The sequence below is a fragment of the Bos taurus genome, chromosome 15 (assembly GCF_002263795.3).
Source record: "Bos taurus isolate L1 Dominette 01449 registration number 42190680 breed Hereford chromosome 15, ARS-UCD2.0, whole genome shotgun sequence".
Lineage (NCBI taxonomy): Eukaryota > Metazoa > Chordata > Mammalia > Artiodactyla > Bovidae > Bos > Bos taurus.
Genome location: NC_037342.1, coordinates 29,630,814 through 29,653,301, shown reverse-complemented (window position 1 = coordinate 29,653,301; position 22,488 = coordinate 29,630,814). Strand labels below are relative to the sequence as shown.

Sequence of the window (22,488 nt, the reverse complement as noted above, 5' to 3'; positions counted from 1 at the left end):
CATGACCCGTTGACGTCCTGGAGTCTGGTGCACCTGCGCTCTCCTCTCGAAGTGACGGTTTCCCGCTGCTTGGACAGTAGGCGCGGCCGCTTGAGGCAGGGTTCACCACCCGCAGCTCACTCCGCAGTTTTCGGTTTTGCCGGCTCTGTAAGTGCCTTGAGTGAAATGCTTCTTAAGAGCTAGACCTTCACCTCTCTGGGCATCAGTTTCCTCTTTAATTAAATTGGCTGGCAGTGGGGGATCAAGATGAGGGATGACACGCGGTTTGTGAATTGTAACCCGCTGTGCCTAGCTAGGTGAATTACCTTCTGCATCACAGGACTGTTTTGAGGCCTAAGTGAGTGGGTGTATATGAAACTGGTTTTTCGGCTGTAGGAAAGGAGAAGTAACATTAGAGGTTTGTGTCTGCCACCAGGTACAGATTGTAACTATAGTCAGTGTGTTTTTGTGTCCCTCTGTCAGAGGCATGGCGTTTATTGGGCACCTAAAACATGTCTCTTAAGGAGGCTGGGAAATACTTCTGGGGCACAAATTCCAAGAACCTGGCCTTTCTCTCCTTGCCATAATGACAGGGTGTAAGCAGAGTATAGCAAAGAACCTTGAAGTCGTGGCACTGACCGCTGTGTGATATTACAGGTGACAAGGGTCAAAGACACTTCATGGTACCTACGGGTCCCAACTTGGGCTAAACCAGCTGTCTGTGTGGAAAACTGCAAGTGTACTTACTGTTTTTGCGCCACTAGAAGCTACAAATGGGAGTGACACAGTCATTTGAGACAGTATGCAATATGAAAAAGTGGCCATATGATTAGTATTTGTGGAGTTTATTTTTGCATTCCTGTCCCCCACAGCCTATTTTCAGAACATGTTAGGCTTTATTCCCTCCCCGGATTCTCAGCAAGCAGGGCCTGTGTGTTGCTTACCAAGAACCAGGTCTAACAGCCTAGTAGATGCTCCAAGTGGATTGAAGCAATGGATGCAGATGCTTTTCCTCTTACCCTCTCCTTGATCTAGTTGATGGAAAAAGTTATGTCTATTTGTCTAAAGAAATAAATGAGGGTAGGGCACACAGATTTCCTGATTTATAGCCCAGATTTCTTTCTTCTTTGTCACGCAGGTATTAGTACCATTTTGAATCTCAGTCTCTGAGCAGAAGCACAAATAGGGTCTAGATGGGACCCGATTTCACCTTTGAGTTATGTCCTATGTCCGATTTCACCTATGAGTTATTAAGGCTATGGATAATACTTGTTAAAGGAAGCAAAGTGAACGCAAAGAGAGATGTGAGCAGCAGAATGACATCTTTGTTGTTGATGCGTTTGCTCCCCCTACTGTCCAGTGGTAGAGGCTCTGATGTTGAAGCCACTGGATCTTCTGTTGGTGAGGGTACATAAGCAGAGACAGGCCCTCCAGAGGACCCATGCACCTCTTCAGACTTGCTGCCTTCCTTCCTTCCCTCTTTTTGACAAATATGTCTTTAGTATTCCTAAAATTGTACTAAATGCCCAGCATATATACATGAAATAGACATGGTGCCTGCTCTTCAGGGAGCTTGACCACCATGATAGGAAACAGACATAAAAAGGCCTGACAGTAATGAGCTTTTAATTTCTTTTTTCTTAAATTGAAGTAAGTTCATTTAAAAATAAATAAATACATTGAAGTAAGTTGACTTACATTGTTTCAGGTGTACATCAAGGTGATTCAGTCACACATATATATACATATATATATATATACACACACATACACACACATATAAATATTCTTTTTCAAATTATTTTCCATTATAGGTTATTACAAGGTATTGAGTATAGTTCCCTGTGCTATACAGTAGGTTCTTGCTGTTTATCTATTTTATATAGTAGTGTGTATCTGTTAACTCCAAATTCCCAATTTATCCCTCCCTTCCTTTGCTGTTTGGTACAATCCCAAAGAAAGGCAATGCCAAAGAATGCTCAAACTACCGCACAATTGCATTCATCTCACACGCTAGTAAAGTAATGCTCAAAATTCTCCAAGCCAGGCTTCAGCAATACGTGAACCGTGAACTTCCTGATGTTCAAGCTGGTTTTAGAAAAGGCAGAGGAACCAGAGATCAAATTGCCAACATCCACTGTATCATAGAAAAAGCAAGAGAGTTCCAGAAAAACATCTATTTCTGCTTTATTGACTATGCCAAAGCCTTTGACTGTGTGGATCACAATAAACTGTGGAAAATTCTGAAAGAGATGGGAATACCAGACCACCTGATCTGCCTCTTGAGAAATCTGTATGCAGGTCAGGAAGCAACAGTTAGAACTGAACATGGAACAACAGACTGGTTCCAAATAGGAAAAGGAGTTCGTCAAGGCTGTATATTGTCACCCTGTTTATTTAACTTATATGCAGAGTACATCATGAGAAACGCTGGACTGGAAGAAGCACAAGCTGGAATCAAGATTGCCTGGAGAAATATCAATAACCTCAGATATGCAGATGACACCACCCTTATGGCGGAAAGTGAAGAGGAACTCAAAAGCCTCTTGATGAAAGTGAAAGTGGAGAGTGAAAAAGTTGGCTTAAAGCTCAACATTCAGAAAATGAAGATCATGGCATCCAGTCCCACCACTTCATGGGAAATAGATGGGGAAGCAGTGAAAGCAGTGTCAGACTTTATTTTTCTGGGCTCCAAAATCACTACAGATGGTGACTGCAGCCATGAAATTAAAAGACGCTTACTCCTCGGAAGGAAAGTTATGACCAACCTAGATAGCATATTCAAAAGCAGAGACATTACTTTGCCAACAAAGGTTCGTCTAGTCAAGCCTATAGTTTTTCCTGTGGTCATGTATGGATATGAGAGTTGGACTGTGAAGAAGGCTGAGCACTGAAGAATTGATGTTTTTGAACTGTGGTGTTGGAGAAGACTCTTGAGAGTCCCTTGGACTGCAAGGAGATCCAACCAGTCCATTCTGAAGGACGTCAGCCCTGGGATTTCTTTGGAAGGAATGGTGCTGAAGCTGAAACTCCAGTACTTTGGCCACCTCGTGCGAAGAGTTGACTCATTGGAAAAGACTCTGATGCTGGGAGGGATTGGGGGCAGGAGGAGAAGGGGACGGCAGAGGATGAGATGGCTGGATGGCATCACTGACTCGATGGACCTGAGTCTCAGTGAACTCCGGGAGTTGGTGATGGACAGGGAGGCCTGGCGTGCTGCAATTCATGGAGTCGCAAAGAGTCGGACACGACTGAGCGACTGATCTGATCTCTGATCTGAACCATAAGTTTGTTTTCTATGTCTGTAGTCTATTCCTGCTTTCTAAATAAGTTCATTTGTTTGTACTTTTTGAGATTTCACATATGTGACGTCATATACTTATCTTTAACTTACTTCATTTATCATGATAATCTCTACATCCATCCATGTTTCTGCAAAGGGCATTATTTCATTCTTTTTATTAATTTATTAATTTATATTATTAATATATATTAATATTAATTAATTAATGTGATATATTAATATATATATCACATTTTTATACCACATCTTTATCCATTCATCTGTCAATGGACATTTAGGTTGCTTCCATGTCTTGCTATTGTGAATTGTACTGCTATGAATATTGGGGTACATGTGTCTTTTCAAATTAGAGTTTTCATCTTTTCCAGATACCAGCCCTCAATTTCATGTAGTGAATTATACCTAATGAGGTGCTTTCACTCTTCATTGACTCTTTGTAGCAACCACCTGCAGGAGTATCATTATCTCTGATGAGAAACAGAGTCTCAAAGAGGTTCAGGTGATTCTCCCTGAGCAAAAACATCAAAGTCTTTTGGAAATAAATTCTTCAGTTCCCTAACCCTTAATTAAATAACTTGGTGGGGGTGTGAAGCTAGGCTACACTTGTCAGAACATACACCAGGATTTGTCTTTTAGGTATGCTTGTCTGAATCCAGGCACTTCAGTGTAGTGAGGATGTAAGAAGGCAGACTACACAGAAAGTGATTGTGTGTACAAAGTCACTTCCAGTTCTGAAAAACTCTGAGAACTGGAGTTCTGAAGGGACTAAAGGTAAAGAAGCAACTTGAGTCTTTAGCTTGAAATTAAAGAGATCATGACTCAGAATCAAGAATTACCTAGCAATGCCCTCTCTTTTGCCCTTCAGCAAACTGCTGCCTATCATGTACAACAGTCATATCCTCTACAGCAAAATAGGAAAACTTATTGTTTCAGCTGCAAATTTTTATTTTCTATCATTCCCCCCCCACCCCGCCCCCACATCTGGCTCTCTGGGTAGAAACTATTTTCTTAACTACTGTAAAGTCTGTTTTTTTTCCTCTTAGCCCCTATAAAGGCTAGCAGCAGTTTCCACTTTAGGAACAAAAAGGTCAACCTAATAAAACTCAGAGGTCTTACAGTATAAGAGAGCACAGGGCTTTAAGGCAACCATAAAACAGGAGAAAGGAGCAATTAGCTGATTATTGATTGTGAAAATCTGGCCTGCAAGAGGAACCTTCGTCATGAATTTGGTAAAGCACTTAACCAAGCTTTTAGCACTGCAATACTGCATATCTTTTAGTTTTATTTCTCTAGACTGAAAAGAAAAAAAGCTAACTAATGTATATGTAGTGCTTAGGATTCCCTAGCACTGTGTGAAGCACTTTACCCCCTTCTTTAATTTTGACACCAACCCTGTGATGCCGAAAGTTCAGCTTCTCTGTACACAGGTGCTGAATCAAATCTCAGAGTTTGAGTGAAGTGGAAAAGGATAGCTTTATTAGTTTGCCAAGCAAAGGGGGCCACAGTGGGCTAATACCCTCAAAGTTGTATGTCTCCACTTGGACAGTGAGTTTTATAGTAATTGTTCAAAGAGGGCGTGATCAGCTTGTTGACATTCTTCTGATGGGTTCATGGTGATGCAAAGAGAAATTAGCATAATTAACCTTCAGGTCAACTAATCTGAGGTCTACAAGCTTGTGGGCAGTATACCATCATTAACCATGTCAACTTCTGTCACCTGGAAGGGGTTTCAGTATCTGCAAAAATAACTCAAAGATATTGTTGTGTGTATCCATTGATGGGGAAACAGGACCTTGCCCCAAGACTGCTCTTGACTTGTTTGTTTCTCCCTGGTCTCACATCCCATCCCTTCCCTAGTTAACAACTGCTTGAATCTGCCTACTGGAACTCAGGGGAAGTGATGGAGGCTGAATGAAGGCTGTTTCCTACAATCAAAGAAATGGGGACACAAAGCCCTTGTACCCAGGAGCCCCACAGGCACTTTTTGATATGACCTGTGAGGCATGTACCTGCATGCCTCTTTGAAAGATGTTGAAACTGAGGGCTAGGAGAGCTACACAACAGACACTTCTTCTGTAGTTCTAAAAATATTGCTATAAAAGTAGGAAAAAAAACTTACCCTGGTGCTTCTCCTGCCTAAAGTTACAGTAAATAAACCATCTAGTCTTTTGTGTGACACATACAAAATAATTTCTGAAATTATTATTGAAGTGTAACATGCAAACAGATTAAATGTACATACTACAATCCACTCAATTTTCACAAAGCCATTGCAACTACCATCCCCAAAGCCAGCCTTATGCCCTCTCCTTACTGTGAAAGGGTAAGTACCATCCCAACTTCTATGACTAGAATTTAATTTTGCCTGTTTTTAAACTTTATCCAAGTGAAGTCATAAACTGTGTGCTCTCTGGTTTCTGTCTGCTTTCACTGAATACTGTGTGGGATTTATTTAAGCAGTTGAATGTAAGAGACCAGTTGCTCTATAGAATTCCATTGTGTGAATCTACCACTATTTATTTGATCCAACTTTTTTTTTTTTAACAACTTCACATGGCACTCAGGATCTTAGTTCCCCCAAGGGATCGAACTTGTGGCCCCACCAGTGACAGCACCAAGGCCTAACCACTGGACTGCCAGGGAATTCCCTATCTATACAGTTATTGCTGGGCATTGGAGCAGTATTCCATTTTAGTGCATTTTGAATTAAGCTATTACAAAGTCTCAGTGAACAAAGTCTCCTCATGAATATGTTCAAATAGATATATACCTAAGAATGGGGTAACTGGGTGACAACACATTTTAAATTCTGGACCAGGATGTTCACCGTAATTGACATTGGCCTCGGCCCGTGACATGGTTATATAATGTATGCATGGTTTATAATGTATGCATGTGCTCTGACTTAGGTGTTCATTTTACTCATGTTCTGTGAGATGGCAACTTTCTCCCTTGGGCTTCTGCATAGTGTAGGGGAGGGGAGGTAGTCCTCAAACGTTATTACAGGTTGTTCTGGAGCAGAACTAGTAGATTCAGCTGTCTTGTGCTGTGCTGTGCTTAATCAGTCAGTCGTACCCGACTCTTTGCGACCCCATGGATTGTAGCCCGCCAGGCTCCTCTGTCCATGGGGATTCTCCAGGCAAGAATACTGGAGTGGGTTGCCATGCCCTCCTCCAGGGGATCTTCCCAACTCAGGGATCGAACCTAGGTCTCCTGCATTGCAGGTGGATGCTTTATGGTCTGAGCCACCAGGGAAGCAGCTGTCCTGTTTCATCTAAGTCAGATGTTCTACATTAAAATTTTCCTACTGTTTTACACCTTGCTCTTGTGAAACTTCAATCTGGTCAGAGAACAAAACAGGTGACTCCCCAGAGCAATTGCACCTGCTGCCCCTCCCGGGGGGGCGGACAGACACCCAGGTTGAGAAGCACAGCTGCTGCAGACTGTGCTCCCACCAAGGATATTCTGGGAGTGGGAGCTCACATAAGGAGCAGGGCAGACTTTCTTACTCTCCCAGTAAAGCCATCCAGTGATCACAAAAGTCTGTGGAAAATTCTTAAACAGATGGGAATACCAGACCACCTTACCTGCCTTCTGAGAAATCTGTATGCAGGTTAAGAAGCAACAGTTAGAACCAGATATGGAACAATGGATTGGTTCCAAATTGGGAAAGGAGTACGTCAAGGCTGTATATTGTCACTTTGCTTGTTTAACTTATATGCAGAGCACATCATGCGAAATGCTGGGCTGGATGAAGCACAAGATGGAATCAAGGTTGTTGGGAGAAAGAAGTAAAGTGAAAGTTGCTCAGTCATGTCGGACTCTTTGCAACCCCATGATCTACATAGTCCATGGAATTCTCCAGGCTAGAATACTGAAGTGGGCAGCTTTTCCCTTCTCCAGGGTATCTTCCCAACCCAGGGATCGAACCTAGGTCTCCTGCATTGTAGGTCGATTCTTTACCAGCTGAGCTACAAGGGAAGCCCACCCAGAGAGATATCAATAAACTCAGATATGCAGATGACACCACCCTTATGGCAGAAAGCAAAGAACTAAAGAGCCTCTTTATGAGGGTGAAAAAACTGGCTTAAAACTCAGCATTCAAAAAACTTAAGATCATGGCATCGGGTCTCATTACTTCATGGCAAATAGATGGGGAAACAGTGATAAGACTTTATTTTGGGGGGCTCCAAAATCACTGCAGATGGTGACTGCAGCCATGAAATTAAAAGATGCTTGCTCCTTGGAAGAAAAGTTAGGACCAACCTAGATAGCATATTAAAAAACAGAGACATTACTCTGCCAACAAAGGTCCATCTAGTCAAAGCTACGGTTCTTCTGATAGATATGAGAGTTGGACTATAAAAGAAAGCTGACCGCTGAAGAATTAATGCTTTTGAACTGTGGTGTTGGAGAAGACTCTTGAGAGTCCCTTGGACTGCAAAGAGATCCAACCAGTCAATCCTATGGGAAGTTTGTTCTGAATATTCACTGGAAAGACTGATGCTCCAGCTGAAGCTCCAACACTTTGGCCACATGATGCGAAGAACTGACTCATTGGAAAAGACCCTGATGCTGGGAAACTTTGAAGACAGGAGAAGGGGACAACAGAGGATGAGATGGATGGCATCACTGACTCAATGGACATGAGTTTGAGCAAGCTCCGGGAATTGGTGATGGACAGAGAAGCCTGGCGTGCTGCAGTCCATGGGATTGCAAAGAGTTGGACACGACTGAGCAACTGAACTGAAAATCATTCAATAGGTTTTTAACAAGTGTGCAAAACTGTGAACATACTTGTTTCCCAACAGATTGACCTTTGAAGGAAAGGTCATCCCCATCTCTGGAATCCCAACACCTAGCACAATGCTTGCATGCAGCACAGGGCCAATAAATGTTAAAGTGCATATTCTGTTTGAAAGAATCTACCCTACTGAATTGGAGAAGGAAATGGCAGCCCATTCCAGTACTGTTGCCTGGAAAATCCCATGGACGGAGGAGCCTGGTAGGCTGCAGTCCATGGGGTCACAAAGAGTCAGACACAACTGAGCGACTTCACTTTCACCCCACTGAATAGGTGGTCAAAAGTAGAGTCAGTTATTGAGAAACAAAATCTTGGGGACTTTGCTGGTGGCCCAGTGGTTAGGAATCTGCCTTCCAGTGCAGGGGACACAGGTTCAGTCCCTGGTTGGGGAACTAAATCCCACGTGCCACTGGGCAACTAAGCCTGCGCACCACAATGGGCTTAGAAAATAAGCAAAATCTTTCTCTGTGGCATTGAAATGACAACTTCTATGTTCATCAGTATGATTAAACAACTCCCATGCTATGGAATGTTCAATAGCAGTAAACAAGGTGAATCTGTACGCTGGTATGGAAAATACACCATGATTTATTTTAACCCAAGGAAAAAAAAAGCAAGTTGCAAACAAGCTAATTGTATAACATTTTACCATTTAAAAAAGACAGCAGCTACATGTTTCAAGATGCATACATGTATGTAAATAGAGGAAAAGGCCTAGAATGTTACACATCTAATAACAGCAGATAACTCTAGAGATTGTGGATATTATCAAAGAGATTTAACTTTATCTGGCATATTAGAACTTTTTACAAGATTACATTTGTATATTATTTGTGTAATTAAACTGTGTTAGTTTCAAGCGAATTTCTATTTCTACCAATTTCTCTACTACCTGAAGACTGAACTATTCTTAAAAGGAAGGAAAACAGACCTCTCCTTGATACTGCCAGTAGGTTGATCTTCTAAGCATAGACACCAGACTCAAATCTGAACCCAGCTGGATCTGTTTACTTTAACCTTTGCGTTTCGTCACTTAGTCACTAAAAGGATGCTGTCTACAACTGTACAAATATATAATGACCTGGCTAGGGGAACCTGCCCCCCTGCCTGAATGTTAAAGTGCCTTTATTCAGTTCCTACTGATACATCTGACCCTGCCCACCTGTGAATGGTTACAGGAAAGAAAAAATTAACACATCCCTTCCCTGATGCCTATTTTGCAGGATTTATGGCCTTTTTACTTTACTTCCACACCACCTCCTCCTCTCTGTTCTATAAAAGAAACTGACATTCAGACCCCAATCAGATGGTACTCTAGGGTGCAAGCCTGCCATCTTCTTGGTAGCCAGGTTTTCCGAATAAAGCCTAGTGTTTGCCTGAATCAGTTTGTCGTCCAACTATTGGCTAGTAGACAAAGCTTGGATTCTGTAACAGCCCTAAGCATTATAAAAAACTGTAGGGAAAGGACCAGATAAGATTTCCTGGGCTATCATAGCCAGGGCCTTCACAAGAACCTTCTGTAAAGGGAGGCTAGGCAACGATTTCATGAGAGGAAGCAGTGATACCATATTTAAGAAAAGTGCGCTGATGTCAGTAAAACTGGAAAAAGAAAGTGTGCTCTCACGACCATGCAGATTTCTATGGGCTTGTGAAGTACAGAGAGGGGAGTTAAGAGCACCAGAAACCTTTCCGAGGTGCTTTAATTCAGAAAGTAAACAGGCATAATGGAAGAGAAACAGGAGGTGGTGCATCTGTGCTTAACCAATTAGAGCCTCACAAAAGCGACTTTTGTGTCAGGGATTTGCAGTTCGGCATGTTCTTTCTCAAACTGGAGTAAAGAGTCCAGGCCAACTTCTGCCACTAATACAAGCGTTATCTCCGACTCATCAGCGAACATCTCTCTTGGTGGCTTTAGTTTCCGCAAAGAAAGAAAGCGGGGGTTGAGGTGGACTAAGAAGTCATTCTCTGATTTCCAGCCAAAGCCTAGGGCAGTTCAATACCGACCAGCAAGCTAGCACCTCTTCCGCGTGGCTGCCTCGGGGATGCAAGGATGCCTGCTCCTCGGACGGGGATCCCAGATGACCAGAAGAGGCCCGAGTGCTGGGCCGCCCGTTTGCCGACTCGCTCCAGGCACCGAATCAGACCTTCAGCGCCGCGGCCGGAAAGGTCCCGTGAGCGCACCGGGATGGACGCTGGGCCGCGCGTGACGTGGACCAATCGGAGGCGGGCATCGGCGGTTTTCCTCCAACTGATGGACTGGCCTCTCCTTTGCCTTCGCGGCGGCGGCCGGAGACGGAGGAGGGGGTGGGCTTAGAACGTGGCCCAATGGGGACGCGCGCCGCGGCGGTGGGGGGCGGGGCCAGGCCCGCGGCGCAGGGCCGGGCAGCGGAGGCTCCAATGAGCGCACGCCGCGTCCGGGGCCGGCTGGTGCGCGAGACGCCGCGGAGAGGTTGGTGGCTAATGTAACAGTTTGCAAGCAGAGGGGAGTTGTGGAGGGCGCGGATTTGGGGGGCGCGCTGCTGGCCTCGTGGGTTTGTTCGGAGCTGCGTTTGTCCCAGAGCTGGGGCCACGGGAGCGGAGGCAAGAGGTAGCAGGGGTGGGGATGGCGATGGGAACCGGCCACCCCTAAGAGGAGGCAACGTGCTAGCTCCGGGGGCGGGTCAGTAGCGGGAGTGAGGGCCGCGCGGACGCCGGTACGCTTGGCCCCGCAGCTCGGTCCCTGGGGTGCTCTCATGCCTTAGAGGTGGGCTGGGACCCGTTTCCGGGAGTAGGAGCCGCCGCCTTTGGCCGGTAAGGCTTAGGTGAATTCGGAATACTGGCTGCCTTCTCGGCGCGGAACCTTATCGTTCCAGGCACAGTGGCTCTGTGTAGAAAGCGGGGCCGGGATGGGATGGAGAAGGGGAGCGGGCGGGACAACCCGAAGGGATGCTGAGGACGAGACGTGCCCTTCTTCCATCCCTGCCTCCTCCAGCGTCACCCTCTCTCGGTTCCCGTTCAGGCCCGGCCAGGCTTTCCCCGCCAGTGGGGGAGCTCCAGGTGTAGGGAGGTAGTCTAGTCCTGAGCGGGGATCCCTGGTGGCACCCCAGGTGTGTGACAGCAGGGACAGTGCTGGGGTGCGCCCGTCGAGCTGCCTGTACAGTGGGCGGAAGGCCTTGGTCTCCTTCCTCCTGGCCTGTTACCATCACTGTTTCGGGATGTGGTGGCCAAAGGCTTGGATCCCCGGTGGTTCACCTGGGCCTTCCCGTGGTCACTTCTGAAGATGGTGAGAGTGCTTGGTTCTCATTAGAAGGGAAGGGGGGGGATGTACCCTGTCCTGCCGTGGATGAGGATGGAGTAGGTATGAATTTTAAAGCTTCTGTGTTCTGGATGAGGTTCTGCCTCCTTCACTCAGGGCATCCAGTTACAAGTGTTGTTTTTCTCCTCTCCTAGGGACACAATGGCAGCCACAGTCAGAAGGCAGAGGCCGAGGAGGCTAGCCTGTTGGGCCTTGATGACTGTGCTCTTGGCAGACCTGTTGGCACTGAGTGGTATGTACCCCAGCAGAGGCGTCAAAAGAAATGAGTGAATGATGGATGATATGTGGCGGGCAGGGGTAATGAGACTGGTGAATGGGAAACCTTTCCGCTCTTAGGTTGCCAGACCCAGACGTTTTTGTTTTGTCTGCTGCTGTCTTACCTTCTCCATGGAAAGCGGTAGAAGGTGGGGAAAGAGGGGCTAATTGACAGATCTGTTTCCCCTTCAGACACACTGGCAGTGATGTCTGTGGACCTGGGCAGCGAGTCTATGAAGGTGGCCATCGTCAAACCTGGAGTACCCATGGAGATTGTCTTGAACAAGTGAGGGCGGCCCCAGGGTCGGGTGGGGAAAAGAGGGTCCGCACCCCAGGCCCAAGTGTGTTCTTGGTAGTGGCCTCAACACACTTTGTGTCTGCATGATTGTGGGGTGTTGTATGTACGTGGGGGTGTTAAGGCTCCTGAGAACACGCCGTGCCATAGGCACATGGCCCCAGTGTGTCTTTTCCTCAGGGAGTCCCGGAGGAAAACCCCAGTGACTGTGACCCTGAAAGAAAATGAACGATTCTTTGGCGACAGTGCAGCCAGCATGGTGAGCTCACAGCCCACCCCTTCCCAAAGCAGTGGGCAGAGGAGAGGCGATGGCAGACTCCAGAGTCTGCTCCCTGATCGATCTCCAAGGTAGGTAGGTGAAGGCAGGTTTGGGAGTCTTAACATTCTGCTCTTTCTTTACCTCTTCTCAGGCCATCAAGAACCCAAAGGCAACGCTGCGTTACTTCCAGCACCTCCTGGGGAAGCAGGAGAATAACCCCCATGTAGCCCTTTACAAAGCTCGTTTCCCCGAGCATGAGCTGGGCTTCGACCCGCAGAGGCAGACTGTGTACTTCCAAATCAGCCCGTGAGTGCCCTGCTGGGGAAGGTGGGCTCACGGGGCCTGGTGGGATCCCCGTCAACATGTGTTCACCACTGTCCTTGTGTGGATGCCGGGCTTTCCTCGCCGCTAACCATCTCCCCTCCCCCAGGCAGCTGCAGTTCTCGCCAGAGGAGGTCCTCAGCATGCTTCTCAACTACTCCCGGTCTCTGGCTGAAGATTTTGCAGGTGGGTGGCCAAGGTGGGGCCAGTGGAAGCCACCTTCCCTGGAGACTCAAATGAAGGCAGGTCTGAGTCCCCAGGAACATTTAGTAACATCTGATGACATTTTTGGTTGTCACAACTGGGGAGCTGCAGCCACTGCCATCTACTGAGTAGAAGCCACGGGTGCTGCCAGACGTCCTAGACTGCATACCTCTGCCGCCCAAAACAAAGAATTATCTGGCCCAGGGACTTTCCTGGTGGTTTAGTGGTTAAGACCCTGAGCTTCCACTGCAGGCGCACAGATTCAATCCCTGGTTGGGGAATGAAGATCCCATGTGCCATGTGGCATGGCCAAGAAAAAAAAAAAGTACTATCTAGCCCAGAATGTCAGCTGTGCTGAAACTGAGAAACCCCCATCTAAGGTGTGGAGCTGGTGGGAACCCTGTTCTGTTTTCCTCTGTAGAGCAGCCCATCAAGGATGCAGTGATCACTGTGCCAGCCTTCTTCAACCAGGCTGAGCGCCGAGCTGTGCTGCAGGCTGCGCGAATGGCTGGCCTCAAGGTGCTGCAGCTCATCAATGACAACACCGCCACAGCCCTCAGCTACGGTGTCTTCCGCAGGAAAGATATCAACAGCACTGCCCAGGTGAGCCGGGGGGGAGCTGCCGACCGGCCTGGCAGGGTGGCTGAGTCTGATGATGGAAGTCACTTGGCTTGTTTTGCATCTTATTTGCATGCTGGCTCTTGACAAATGCGGCAACAGCCCCCTCTCAGCTCCTTTTGCTGAGCTGTTTGGCTTTCATTCGAGTCGGTGCAGCCCTTTGGAGGCAGGCAGGCAGGCACCCTGGAGTTGTGTTAGGTTCCTGTGACAGTGGCCTCGATGTCTCTGCAGAATATCATGTTCTATGACATGGGCTCAGGCAGCACTGTGTGCACCATCGTGACCTACCAGACAGTGAAGACTAAGGATGCGGGGATCCAGCCGCAGCTGCAGATCCGGGGTGTGGGGTAAGTGGGTGCTGCGAGGAGGGCTGCTTGCTGAGCTGCCGTTGGGTCCGGGTTTCTTCTTGGAGGGTCAGCTGCCTCTCTTTCCTGCTCCCTGCAGGAATACTCTCCTGGCTAAAGCATCAGTCTTTGTAGGATACCTCTCCCAAAGAGCACGAGGTAGATGGAGATGCGGGGAGACAGTTTGGGAAGGTTGAGGGCAATGAATGTCCCAAGCTGCTTCTGAGGAAATCCATAAGGCCATAGGCCCTATGAGGAGTGTTAGCTTCAACTATTTCTTTGTTCTTGGCATCTTTGCTTTCCTTGTTGCTGATGTTATGTTATTTCATGAACCCATTCTTTTCTGTCCACCTTTACGGCTTCCGTATTAGTCTGAACTGCTGTCACCTCTCACCTGCAGAATAGCATATCTCACTGCTGCCAGTGTGGCCTCCCTCCAGTTCTTTCTCCACATTCAGCTAGAGGGTTCTTTTCAAACCTGTCTGTATGTCATTTCTTTAGAAACCCTTCAGTGGCTCCACACCTTTGTCTTGGCTTATAAAGCCACCTGTATGACAACTCCAGCTTGGCTCTGACCCTGAACTCCAGCCATCTTTGCCCTCCATTGAACTTATACACTCTTGTTCTCTCACACCTCACCCTTTGCCTAGAATGTTCTTTCCTCTCTTCTTCACCTCATTAACTCCAGCTCATCTTCAAGTTTCAGCTCCAGCATCACTTCTCCACAGAACTTTCCCAGACATCTCTAAATAGCTGAAATTTCACTTATCTATGTTCTAGTGGCATTATCTGTCTCTCTGTTATAACACAGAGGATTGCTAAAATTTCACAGTGTGGTTAATTGCTCGATTATAAACTGTTTGATAGCAGGGACCCTGTCTTTTTTTTTTCCTTCTTACAATTGTATTTCCAGAGATAAATACATAATTTGATGCATAGTAGTTACAGTTGAATAAATGGCCAGATGGACTATGGCTGAGAGGTGTTAGCCGTGTGGGTGAGAGCCAGGTTCCTGTGTGGATGAAGGGACCCCGTGTGTTCCTCACACTTGTCCCTCTTCCCTTTCCTGCACAGGTTTGACCGTACCCTGGGGGGCCTGGAGATGGAGCTCCGCCTGCGTGAGCACCTGGCCAGGCTTTTCAATGAGCAGCGCAAGGGTCAGAGAGCAAAGGACGTGCGAGAGAACCCTCGTGCCATGGCCAAGCTGCTGCGTGAGGCCAATCGACTGAAGACCGTTCTGAGCGCCAATGCTGATCACATGGCCCAGGTGCTCACACGTGGCTGCTTGAGGGCAAAGATTTCCCGCCCCCCACCAGAGGATGGAGGACCCCACCACCCTGAGCTCGATTTCGGGGTGGCCCATCACTTGTTCCCATGCTTCCTGCCTGCCTCCCAGTATCCTGTCCCCTTGGTATCTGACCCACCAACCCAGAGAGCAGGACCTGGGTGAGTGCTCTGACCTTCCTGTTCCTTTCCCAGATCGAGGGCCTGATGGACGATGTGGATTTCAAGGCAAAGGTGACTCGAGCGGAGTTTGAAGAGTTGTGTGCAGACTTGTTTGAGCGGGTCCCTGGGCCCGTGCAGCAGGCGCTGCAGAGTGCAGAGATGAAACTGGTGAGGCAGGGTCATCGGGGTGGGTGTGGCGGAGAGGCAGACGGGATGGAAAGTGAAGAGGTGGCAGGGAGGAGGGAAGAAGTCAGAGAAGAGTCTGTGCTGAGGAGGAGGGTGACCTCAGAGCCGACCCATCCCCCGCTTTCTCCCCCTACAGGATGAGATTGAGCAGGTGATCCTGGTGGGCGGGGCCACCCGTGTCCCCAAAGTGCAGGAGGTGCTGCTGAAGGCTGTGGGCAAGTGAGTGTGGGGCCTGAGCAGCAGGAGGGCTGAGGGGAGGGGGGCCAGGCCAGGCTGCAGATGGATGGTCCTGAGCCTTGGGATGTTCACAGGGAGGAGCTGGGGAAGAACATCAATGCCGACGAAGCTGCCGCTATGGGGGCTGTGTACCAGGCGGCCGCGCTCAGCAAAGCCTTCAAGGTGAAGCCTTTCGTTGTCCGGGATGCAGTGATCTACCCCATCCTGGTGAGTAAGCCTGTGTGCTGGGTGGAAGGCTCCCCATACCTCTCCCAGGGTCATCTCCACTGTCTGCTCAAGCCTATCCCTCTGTCTTCCTGCCATCGGCATTCCCCACCCCAGACCCTGCTGTGCTTCTCCACCGGGCCTCCCTTCTCCTGCCATGTAGGTGGAGTTCACGAGGGAGGTGGAGGAGGAGACTGGGGTCCGCAGCCTGAAGCACAATAAGCGCGTCCTCTTCTCCCGCATGGGACCCTACCCTCAACGCAAAGTCATCACCTTTAATCGCTACAGCCATGACTTCAACTTCCACATCAACTATGGTGACCTGGGCTTCCTGGGGCCTGAGGATCTTCGGTGAGGGGGTGGGGCCAGATGGGGACTCCAGGGAGGGAGGGATGGGGTCTGCGGGTGACACAGGGGAAGCAGCCTGTGAGCTTGGGCTTGGGTTTGGGCTGAGCTTCTCCTCTGGGAGGTGCTTCCATCTTGAGGGTGTCCTCGGGGAGGGCCCCATGTCTCATACCCAGAGGCTGTGTAGACTAGAGCTTGGAGGCAGGCTTGCAGGCTCCCCTGAATGGGTTTCTCCTCCCCACCCAGGGTATTTGGCTCCCAGAATCTGACCACAGTGAAGCTAAAAGGTGTGGGAGAGAGCTTCAAGAAGTATCCCGACTATGAGTCCAAGGGCATCAAGGCTCACTTCAACCTGGACGAGAGTGGTGTGCTCAGCCTGGACAGGGTGAGAGCAGGAGCCCCCCTGTGCCAGGCGGGGCCCAGGCACCACCAGCCTCTTCCACAGCGGTTCCTTGTAGTGTTCAAACATGGTCAATAAAGTGGGTCTGGGAGTTGGATAAATCTTGAGCTAAACAAGGGATCTGGTGTGGGCCATCTCAGAGCCTGTGAATGCTCACTGACGTAATTTTCAGGGTCTAGGATGGCTGAGAAACCTGCTTATTAACAACAGTTCATGGGATTTGTATCTTTTAGAACATACTGTGGACAACCATGGCCCATTCTGTTGAGTGGAGGAGTGTGAGGGTGAGGAGGGGGAAGCTCCAGTCCCCTCTCAAAGGGCTTGTAATCAACCAGGGGTGGAGGAGACTCCATCCAGAAGCCCTTGGAGGAGGCAGGGGAGAAGACAGGCTAGCACAGCTGGAAGTCACATGATTGTGCCTAAACAGTGACCCGCCAGGCAGGATGTTTGTGGAGAAAAGGTGGGTTAGCATGTGCTTGTCTTCACCTCGGATCCATGTTGTCAGGTGGAGTCTGTGTTTGAGACGCTGGTGGAGGACAGCCCAGAAGAGGAATCTACTCTGACCAGTAAGATGAGTGTGTGCACGTGTGTGAGAGAGTGTCCTTGTGTGCCTTCCAGGGAGGTGGGCAGGCCTTCCCCTTAGGGTTGGGGGTGGAGTCACTTCTGTGGCGCTCTTTAAGTCTTTGGGTTTTCCTCTTTCTAGAACTTGGCAACACCATCTCCAGCCTGTTTGGAGGTGGCAGCACACCAGATACTAAAGAAAATGGTACTGACACAGTCCAGGTAAGGCCAGGGTGGAGCCAGGGGAGCGTGGAGGACGGTACATGGGACCAGGCGGCAGCAGCAGAGACTGGGGGTTGGGGTGTTGATCCCAGCTTCTCAGGATATGATAGGCCCCGCCTCCTCTTAGCCTGTGGAGAAGGGAATGGCAACCCACTCTAGTATTCTTGCCTGAAGAATTACATGGACAGAGGAGCCTGGTTTCTACAGTCCATGGGGTCGCAAAGAGTTGGACACGACTGAATCTTTCTTTCTTTCTTTCCCCTTAGCCCGAGCTGGGTTCACCAAACCCTTCTCTGGACTCTAAGCCATCCCAAGGCTCACCGTCACCTCCAGACACTTTTCCTTTGTCCAGCTAGACTGCCTCAGTCCAGACGCCCATTGCCCATTTCCACACAGTGGTCCTCTGTCTCCCTCAAGCTATGTCATAGGCAGTGAGCCCTTCAAAGCAGAGCCAGTCCTGATCCATGGGCCCTGCTGGTGACTCCTCAGAGGGTGTGTCTGTTTGTTTCCAGGAGGAGGAGGAAGGGCCTGCTGAGGGGAGCAAGGACGAGCCTGGAGAGCAAGCAGAGCTCAAGGAGGAAGCTGAGGCCCCAGCGGAGGACACCTCTTCGCCCCCACCCCCTGAGGCTAAGGGGGCTGCAGCCCCTGAAGGAGAAAAGGCCGCAGAGAAAGACGGCGGGGACAAGCCTGAGGCCCAGGTGAGCTCTCGGCAGAGTGAAGTCGGCCTGGACCCCGAGGCTGACGGGACAGGCACCTGCCGTGCTTCCTGTCCCCAGAGCCATCCCCACCTGTGGAGGACAGGAGGGCTGGTCATGCTTTCCCTCACACCCTCGTCTCTTCACCACAGAAGCCAAGTGAGAAGAGGGAGGCGGGGTCTGAGGGTGCCCCTCCCGCCCCAGAGGAAGAAAAGAAGCAGAAACCAGCCCGGAAGCAGAGGATGGTGGAGGAGATCGGAGTGGAGCTGGTCGTCCTGGACCTGCCTGACTTGCCCGAGGACCAGCTGGCCCGCTCGGCCCAGAAGTGAGTAAAGGCTGCAAGCGTGCGGAGGGTGGGCGCAGGCTATGGAGCAGCACCCCTCACTCGTGCTGCCCCTCGGCCACAGACTCCAGGACCTGACACTCCGGGACCTGCAGAAGCAGGAACGGGAGAAAGCAGCCAACAGCTTGGAAGCCTTCATCTTTGAGACCCAGGTTGGTGGGCTGGGACACAGGCCTGCCTCAGGACAAGGGACAGGGTGGGGGAGGAGGGTTCTGCCCCAAGAGCCTTGCCCCAAGGGCCTGCTGCACACTCGCGCTCTGGTGCACCTCCCCAGGACAAGCTGTACCAGCCCGAGTACCAGGAAGTGTCGACCGAGGAGCAGCGTGAGGACATCTCTGGGAAGCTCAGTGCCACGTCCACTTGGCTGGAGGATGAGGGCTTTGGGGCCACCACAGCGGTGAGAGGGCTCCCAGGATGTGGTGGGCAGGATGGGGAAAGGAAAGAGAGCTGGGGTGTGAGGTCATAAAGAAGGATGCAGGGCTGTCGTCCCCTAACCCCTCTGCCTTCTCCCACCCCCACGTCCATCAGATGTTGAAGGAGAAGTTGGCTGAACTACGGAAGCTGTGCCACGGGCTGTTTTTTCGGGTGGAAGAGCGCAAGAAGTGGCCCGAACGGCTGTCTGCCCTGGATAATCTCCTCAATCATTCCAGCATGTTCCTCAAGTGAGCAGCCCCTCTGCTCTTCTTCCCCACTCAGTCCTACCCCTGTCCCTCATGGGCTGACTGTCTCCTCTCTGACTGCAGGGGGGCCCGGCTCATCCCAGAGATGGACCAGATCTTCACTGAAGTGGAGATGACAACGTTAGAGAAAATCATCAATGAGACCTGGGTAATCCCCATATAAATACTTAATTGGAGACTTACCTGGCAAGGTGGGCCATCCTTGGCAGCAGGGGAGATGCGGAGAAATGGAGACTCAGCAGTCATTGCCTCCTGGCTTGGCAGCTCATTGGAAAGGCAAAAGATGGCTGCATTTGGGATCACGTCTGATCAGTCCCAGACCAGGGTCATAGGCATGAGTCGTCGATTAGAGGGGTAGTGGAGCCCATCCCTGCAGGATCAGAGAGAGCTGCTCTGAGGAGCTGGGGCTTGAACTGCATGCAGAAATTGGGGCAGGGTTTGGGGAGCTCAGAATGACCTGTCGTGAGATGCAGAAGCTGTTCTGGATGTGGGGGCTGTTTTTTGAACCAGAGCACCAAAGCGGTTGAAATAAGGAGAAAAATAAGAGGTTCAACTGTGGTTAGTCCATAGAAATAGGATGGAAACCAGAAATAGGCAGTTTGGCACTCCCTTGTGGAGAGCCTCAAATGCCATCCTGAGGTATCTGTTTGCTTCGGGGGCTGACAGTGACGGGCAGTGATTTGAGGTCTGAGGGGAAGAGCCAGAGGTTGGTTGGGATGTGTTTCATCCGGGACAGAGGCATCTGCTGGCTCCAAGCCTGTCCTGACCTCGCCCACAGGCCTGGAAGAACACAACCGTGGCCGAGCAGGCCAAGCTTCCCGCCACAGAGAAGCCCGTGTTGCTCTCGAAAGACATCGAGGCCAAGATGGCGGCCCTGGACCGCGAGGTGCAGTATCTGCTCAATAAGGCCAAGTTCGCCAAGCCCCGGCCCCGGCCCCGGGACAAGAACGGGACCCGGGCAGAGGCTCCCCTCAATGCCAGCACCAGTGACCAGAGTGAGAAGGTCATCCCTCCACCAGGTGAGGCCAGGGGACTGGTTCAGGCATCACTGGGCAGGAGGAAGCTTTCCCTTCCCTCCGGGGACTACCTTTTCCTCCTGGTTTCCCTCCAGGCCAGACTGAAGACACGAAGCCCATCCCAGAACCTGAGAAAGAGACTGGTGAGCTGGGGAAGCGGATGGGGAACATGGATATCACTTAGCCCCGAGGGGTCAGCAGACTAGCAGGACAGCCTCTCTCTGGACAGCCCTGGAGCTTTGAATGGCCTTTACATCTTGTAGATGGTTATTTCCAAAAACAGAATAGACCAAGTGTGGCCCATAGATCCTAAAATACTGACATTTACTGTCTGGCTCTTGTTGGGAAAAGTTTGCTAACCCCTGCGTTAGCCCCTTCCTCCTCCTTGCAGACACTAACCTGTTCTTTCCACAAAGCAGGACCTGAAGCAGCAGACTCTGAGCCTCTGGAATTAGGGGGTCCCGCAGCAGGTGAGGTTGGAGGTGGCGGGCTGTGCTGGAGGGCAGTGCCTTCCCTGAGCTGGGCCTGTTCCCTCTGTCTCACCTTCCTCCATCCTGTTCTCTTCCCCCAATTCCTCCCAGAATCTGAACAGAAGGAACATCTGGAACAGCCGACAGGACAGAAGCGAACTTTGAAGAATGATGAACTATAACCTCCCAGTTCCCCACTCGTCCCTGCCCCCTTCTCTCACCACCTCTATTTATTAAGCACCAAGGACTGGGGGAGGGTTGGTTCCCCGCCTCCCCAGAGGCTTCAGTTCCTCTTCTCTCACCTGCGACTGGAGGTGCGGAGAAGGGGAAGGAAGGGACGGCTTACTGGTTCCTTCTGGAATAGTTCTGTGGTTCAAACTGAAATCGTTTTGTTCCCCAACCCCACCTGCTGATTCCCTACCATCCAGGTCCTAGTTTGGGAAAAATCACTATTCTGTCTTCATTCTTCGCCTGTGGGTAGGTGAGAGTGCGGCCATCAGTGGTTGGCTGACAGGCCTGGTAGTGGGAAGGGTGTCCTGGGTTGTTAGAGGGTCTCCAGGCTCTTCTGGTTGTCCTTCCCTCCCTTTTCCACCATGAGATCTATGCCACACAGGCCAGTGTCTGCAGAACCTTGCTTTCTAGGTTTGGTTTCTGAGCTCCTGTCTGTACTTTTGCCTCCTCCAAGGTTTTTTCCCCTAAAAATCCCCATTCTCATGCCTCCCCACTGTGGGTCTCCTTGCCTTTCTCTTGCAAGTTGGACAGTCCTCTGCCTCTTGGCCAGACCCCATCCATTTGGACTGCCTAAGTCACTCGAGATCGACCCCCACCCACACGTACAACCCCAGTGGCCAGAGTAGGCAGGGAGAAAGTGAAGAGAATCCAGCTGCCTCTCGAGGGAGTGAGATGTGTGAGAGCACTGTAGCTCCCCACCTGTGGACTCTGGGCCAGGAAAGGCGTGTGAGTAGCTGGCGCAGGGTGCCAGCATTCTGCAAGCAGCTGCTGAAATCTGCATCTTCCCAGTTGCCTGGTACTCCATAGCCCTTGGACTTCTGCCCCCCTTCTCTCCCTGTTGTTCTGCCCTCTCAGACAGAGCCTTTCCCTCACTCCCTGGCCCCCTGGGCTGACCAAAATGTGCTTTCTACTGTGAGCCCCTTGTCCCAAGACCCTGGGGGCAGGAGAGACTGGCATGAATGTAGAACTGCCATCTCGCTGTCTTGGAGGCAGGCTTTGTGGGCAAAGGAAGAGGGTACAGGCTGGCCTTTGTGTAGTGCATTGCTCTGCTGTGATGGGGGCCCTTGACCCACCACGTGGATGTCGGGCAGCCCACCCCCCAGGGTCCTATCTGTAGCAGGAGCCAGGGCTGCCACCCCCACTCCCAGGGCATAGGGGAGCCTGGTTGTATCTGTCTCTTGTCTTTTTTTTCTTTTTCTCTTTTTTTTTTGCCACATTGGCAGAAATGTGCCCTAAGGTTCCTATCCTGTCCTATATGTTTGAATTGTTTCACTAGCAGTTGAGGCTGGTTGGACAGATTTGAGTCAAATTGTACTTTGCTCCATTGTTAATTGAGAAACTGTTTCAATAAAATATTCTTTTCTATAGTTTTTGTGCTGTGATTTTTTTTTTTTAATGTGTTTATTTCTAGGACTTCCCTGGTAGTCCAGTGGTTAAGATTCCGTGCTTCCCGCGCAGGGGGCACGGGTTCAGTGTCTAGTTGGGCAAGTTCCACATGCCACATGGGATGGCCAAAAGAAAGTATGTTTATTCCTTGAATATAAATAATGCATGTTTATTATGGCAAATTTAGAAGGTAAAACTTGAATAACAAAATTACCTATAATACTACCACCAAAACATCGGTAACATTTTGAACTTAGTTGAGATTCATGCATGTAATTTTTCTTCATGAAAACAAAATTGTTTTATTTTTCCTCTGACATCATTTGGACCAGGTATTTTTAGATAATATTTGAGGTATTTTTAGATAATAATCATTTTTAACGTAAGT

General features: G+C 49.7%; 1 protein-coding gene across 7 annotated transcripts; it reads left to right on the top strand.

Annotated features, from left to right (window-relative positions):
- The first annotated feature begins 55 nt into the window (after nt 1-55).
- HYOU1 (hypoxia up-regulated 1) lies at nt 56-22,084 on the top strand. Of its 7 annotated transcripts, none has more exons than XM_005215907.5 (26): nt 56-147; nt 11,517-11,614; nt 11,830-11,923; nt 12,113-12,191; nt 12,343-12,497; nt 12,622-12,698; nt 13,138-13,319; nt 13,566-13,681; nt 14,753-14,945; nt 15,158-15,292; nt 15,447-15,529; nt 15,622-15,754; nt 15,915-16,102; nt 16,343-16,481; nt 17,002-17,062; nt 17,200-17,279; nt 17,792-17,977; nt 18,127-18,299; nt 18,382-18,469; nt 18,592-18,714; nt 18,846-18,979; nt 19,061-19,145; nt 19,776-20,016; nt 20,109-20,156; nt 20,430-20,483; nt 20,595-22,081. In XM_005215907.5, the coding sequence occupies exons 2-26, from the start codon at nt 11,524-11,526 to the stop codon at nt 20,663-20,665; spliced, it is 3,009 nt and encodes a 1,002-aa protein (XP_005215964.1). In that variant the 5' UTR covers nt 56-147; nt 11,517-11,523; the 3' UTR covers nt 20,666-22,081.
- Nucleotides 22,085-22,488: the final 404 nt, after the last annotated feature.

Excerpts from the sequence above, each read along its gene's own strand:
- HYOU1 (XM_005215907.5), top strand. The coding sequence starts at position 11,524 with ATGGCAGCCACAGTCAGAAGGCAGAGGCCGAGGAGGCTAGCCTGTTGG. Across the intron at positions 11,615-11,829 it reads AGACCTGTTGGCACTGAGTG|ACACACTGGCAGTGATGTCT; the intron begins GTATGTACCCCA and ends TTTCCCCTTCAG. Across the intron at positions 16,103-16,342 it reads CTGGGGCCTGAGGATCTTCG|GGTATTTGGCTCCCAGAATC; the intron begins GTGAGGGGGTGG and ends CTCCCCACCCAG.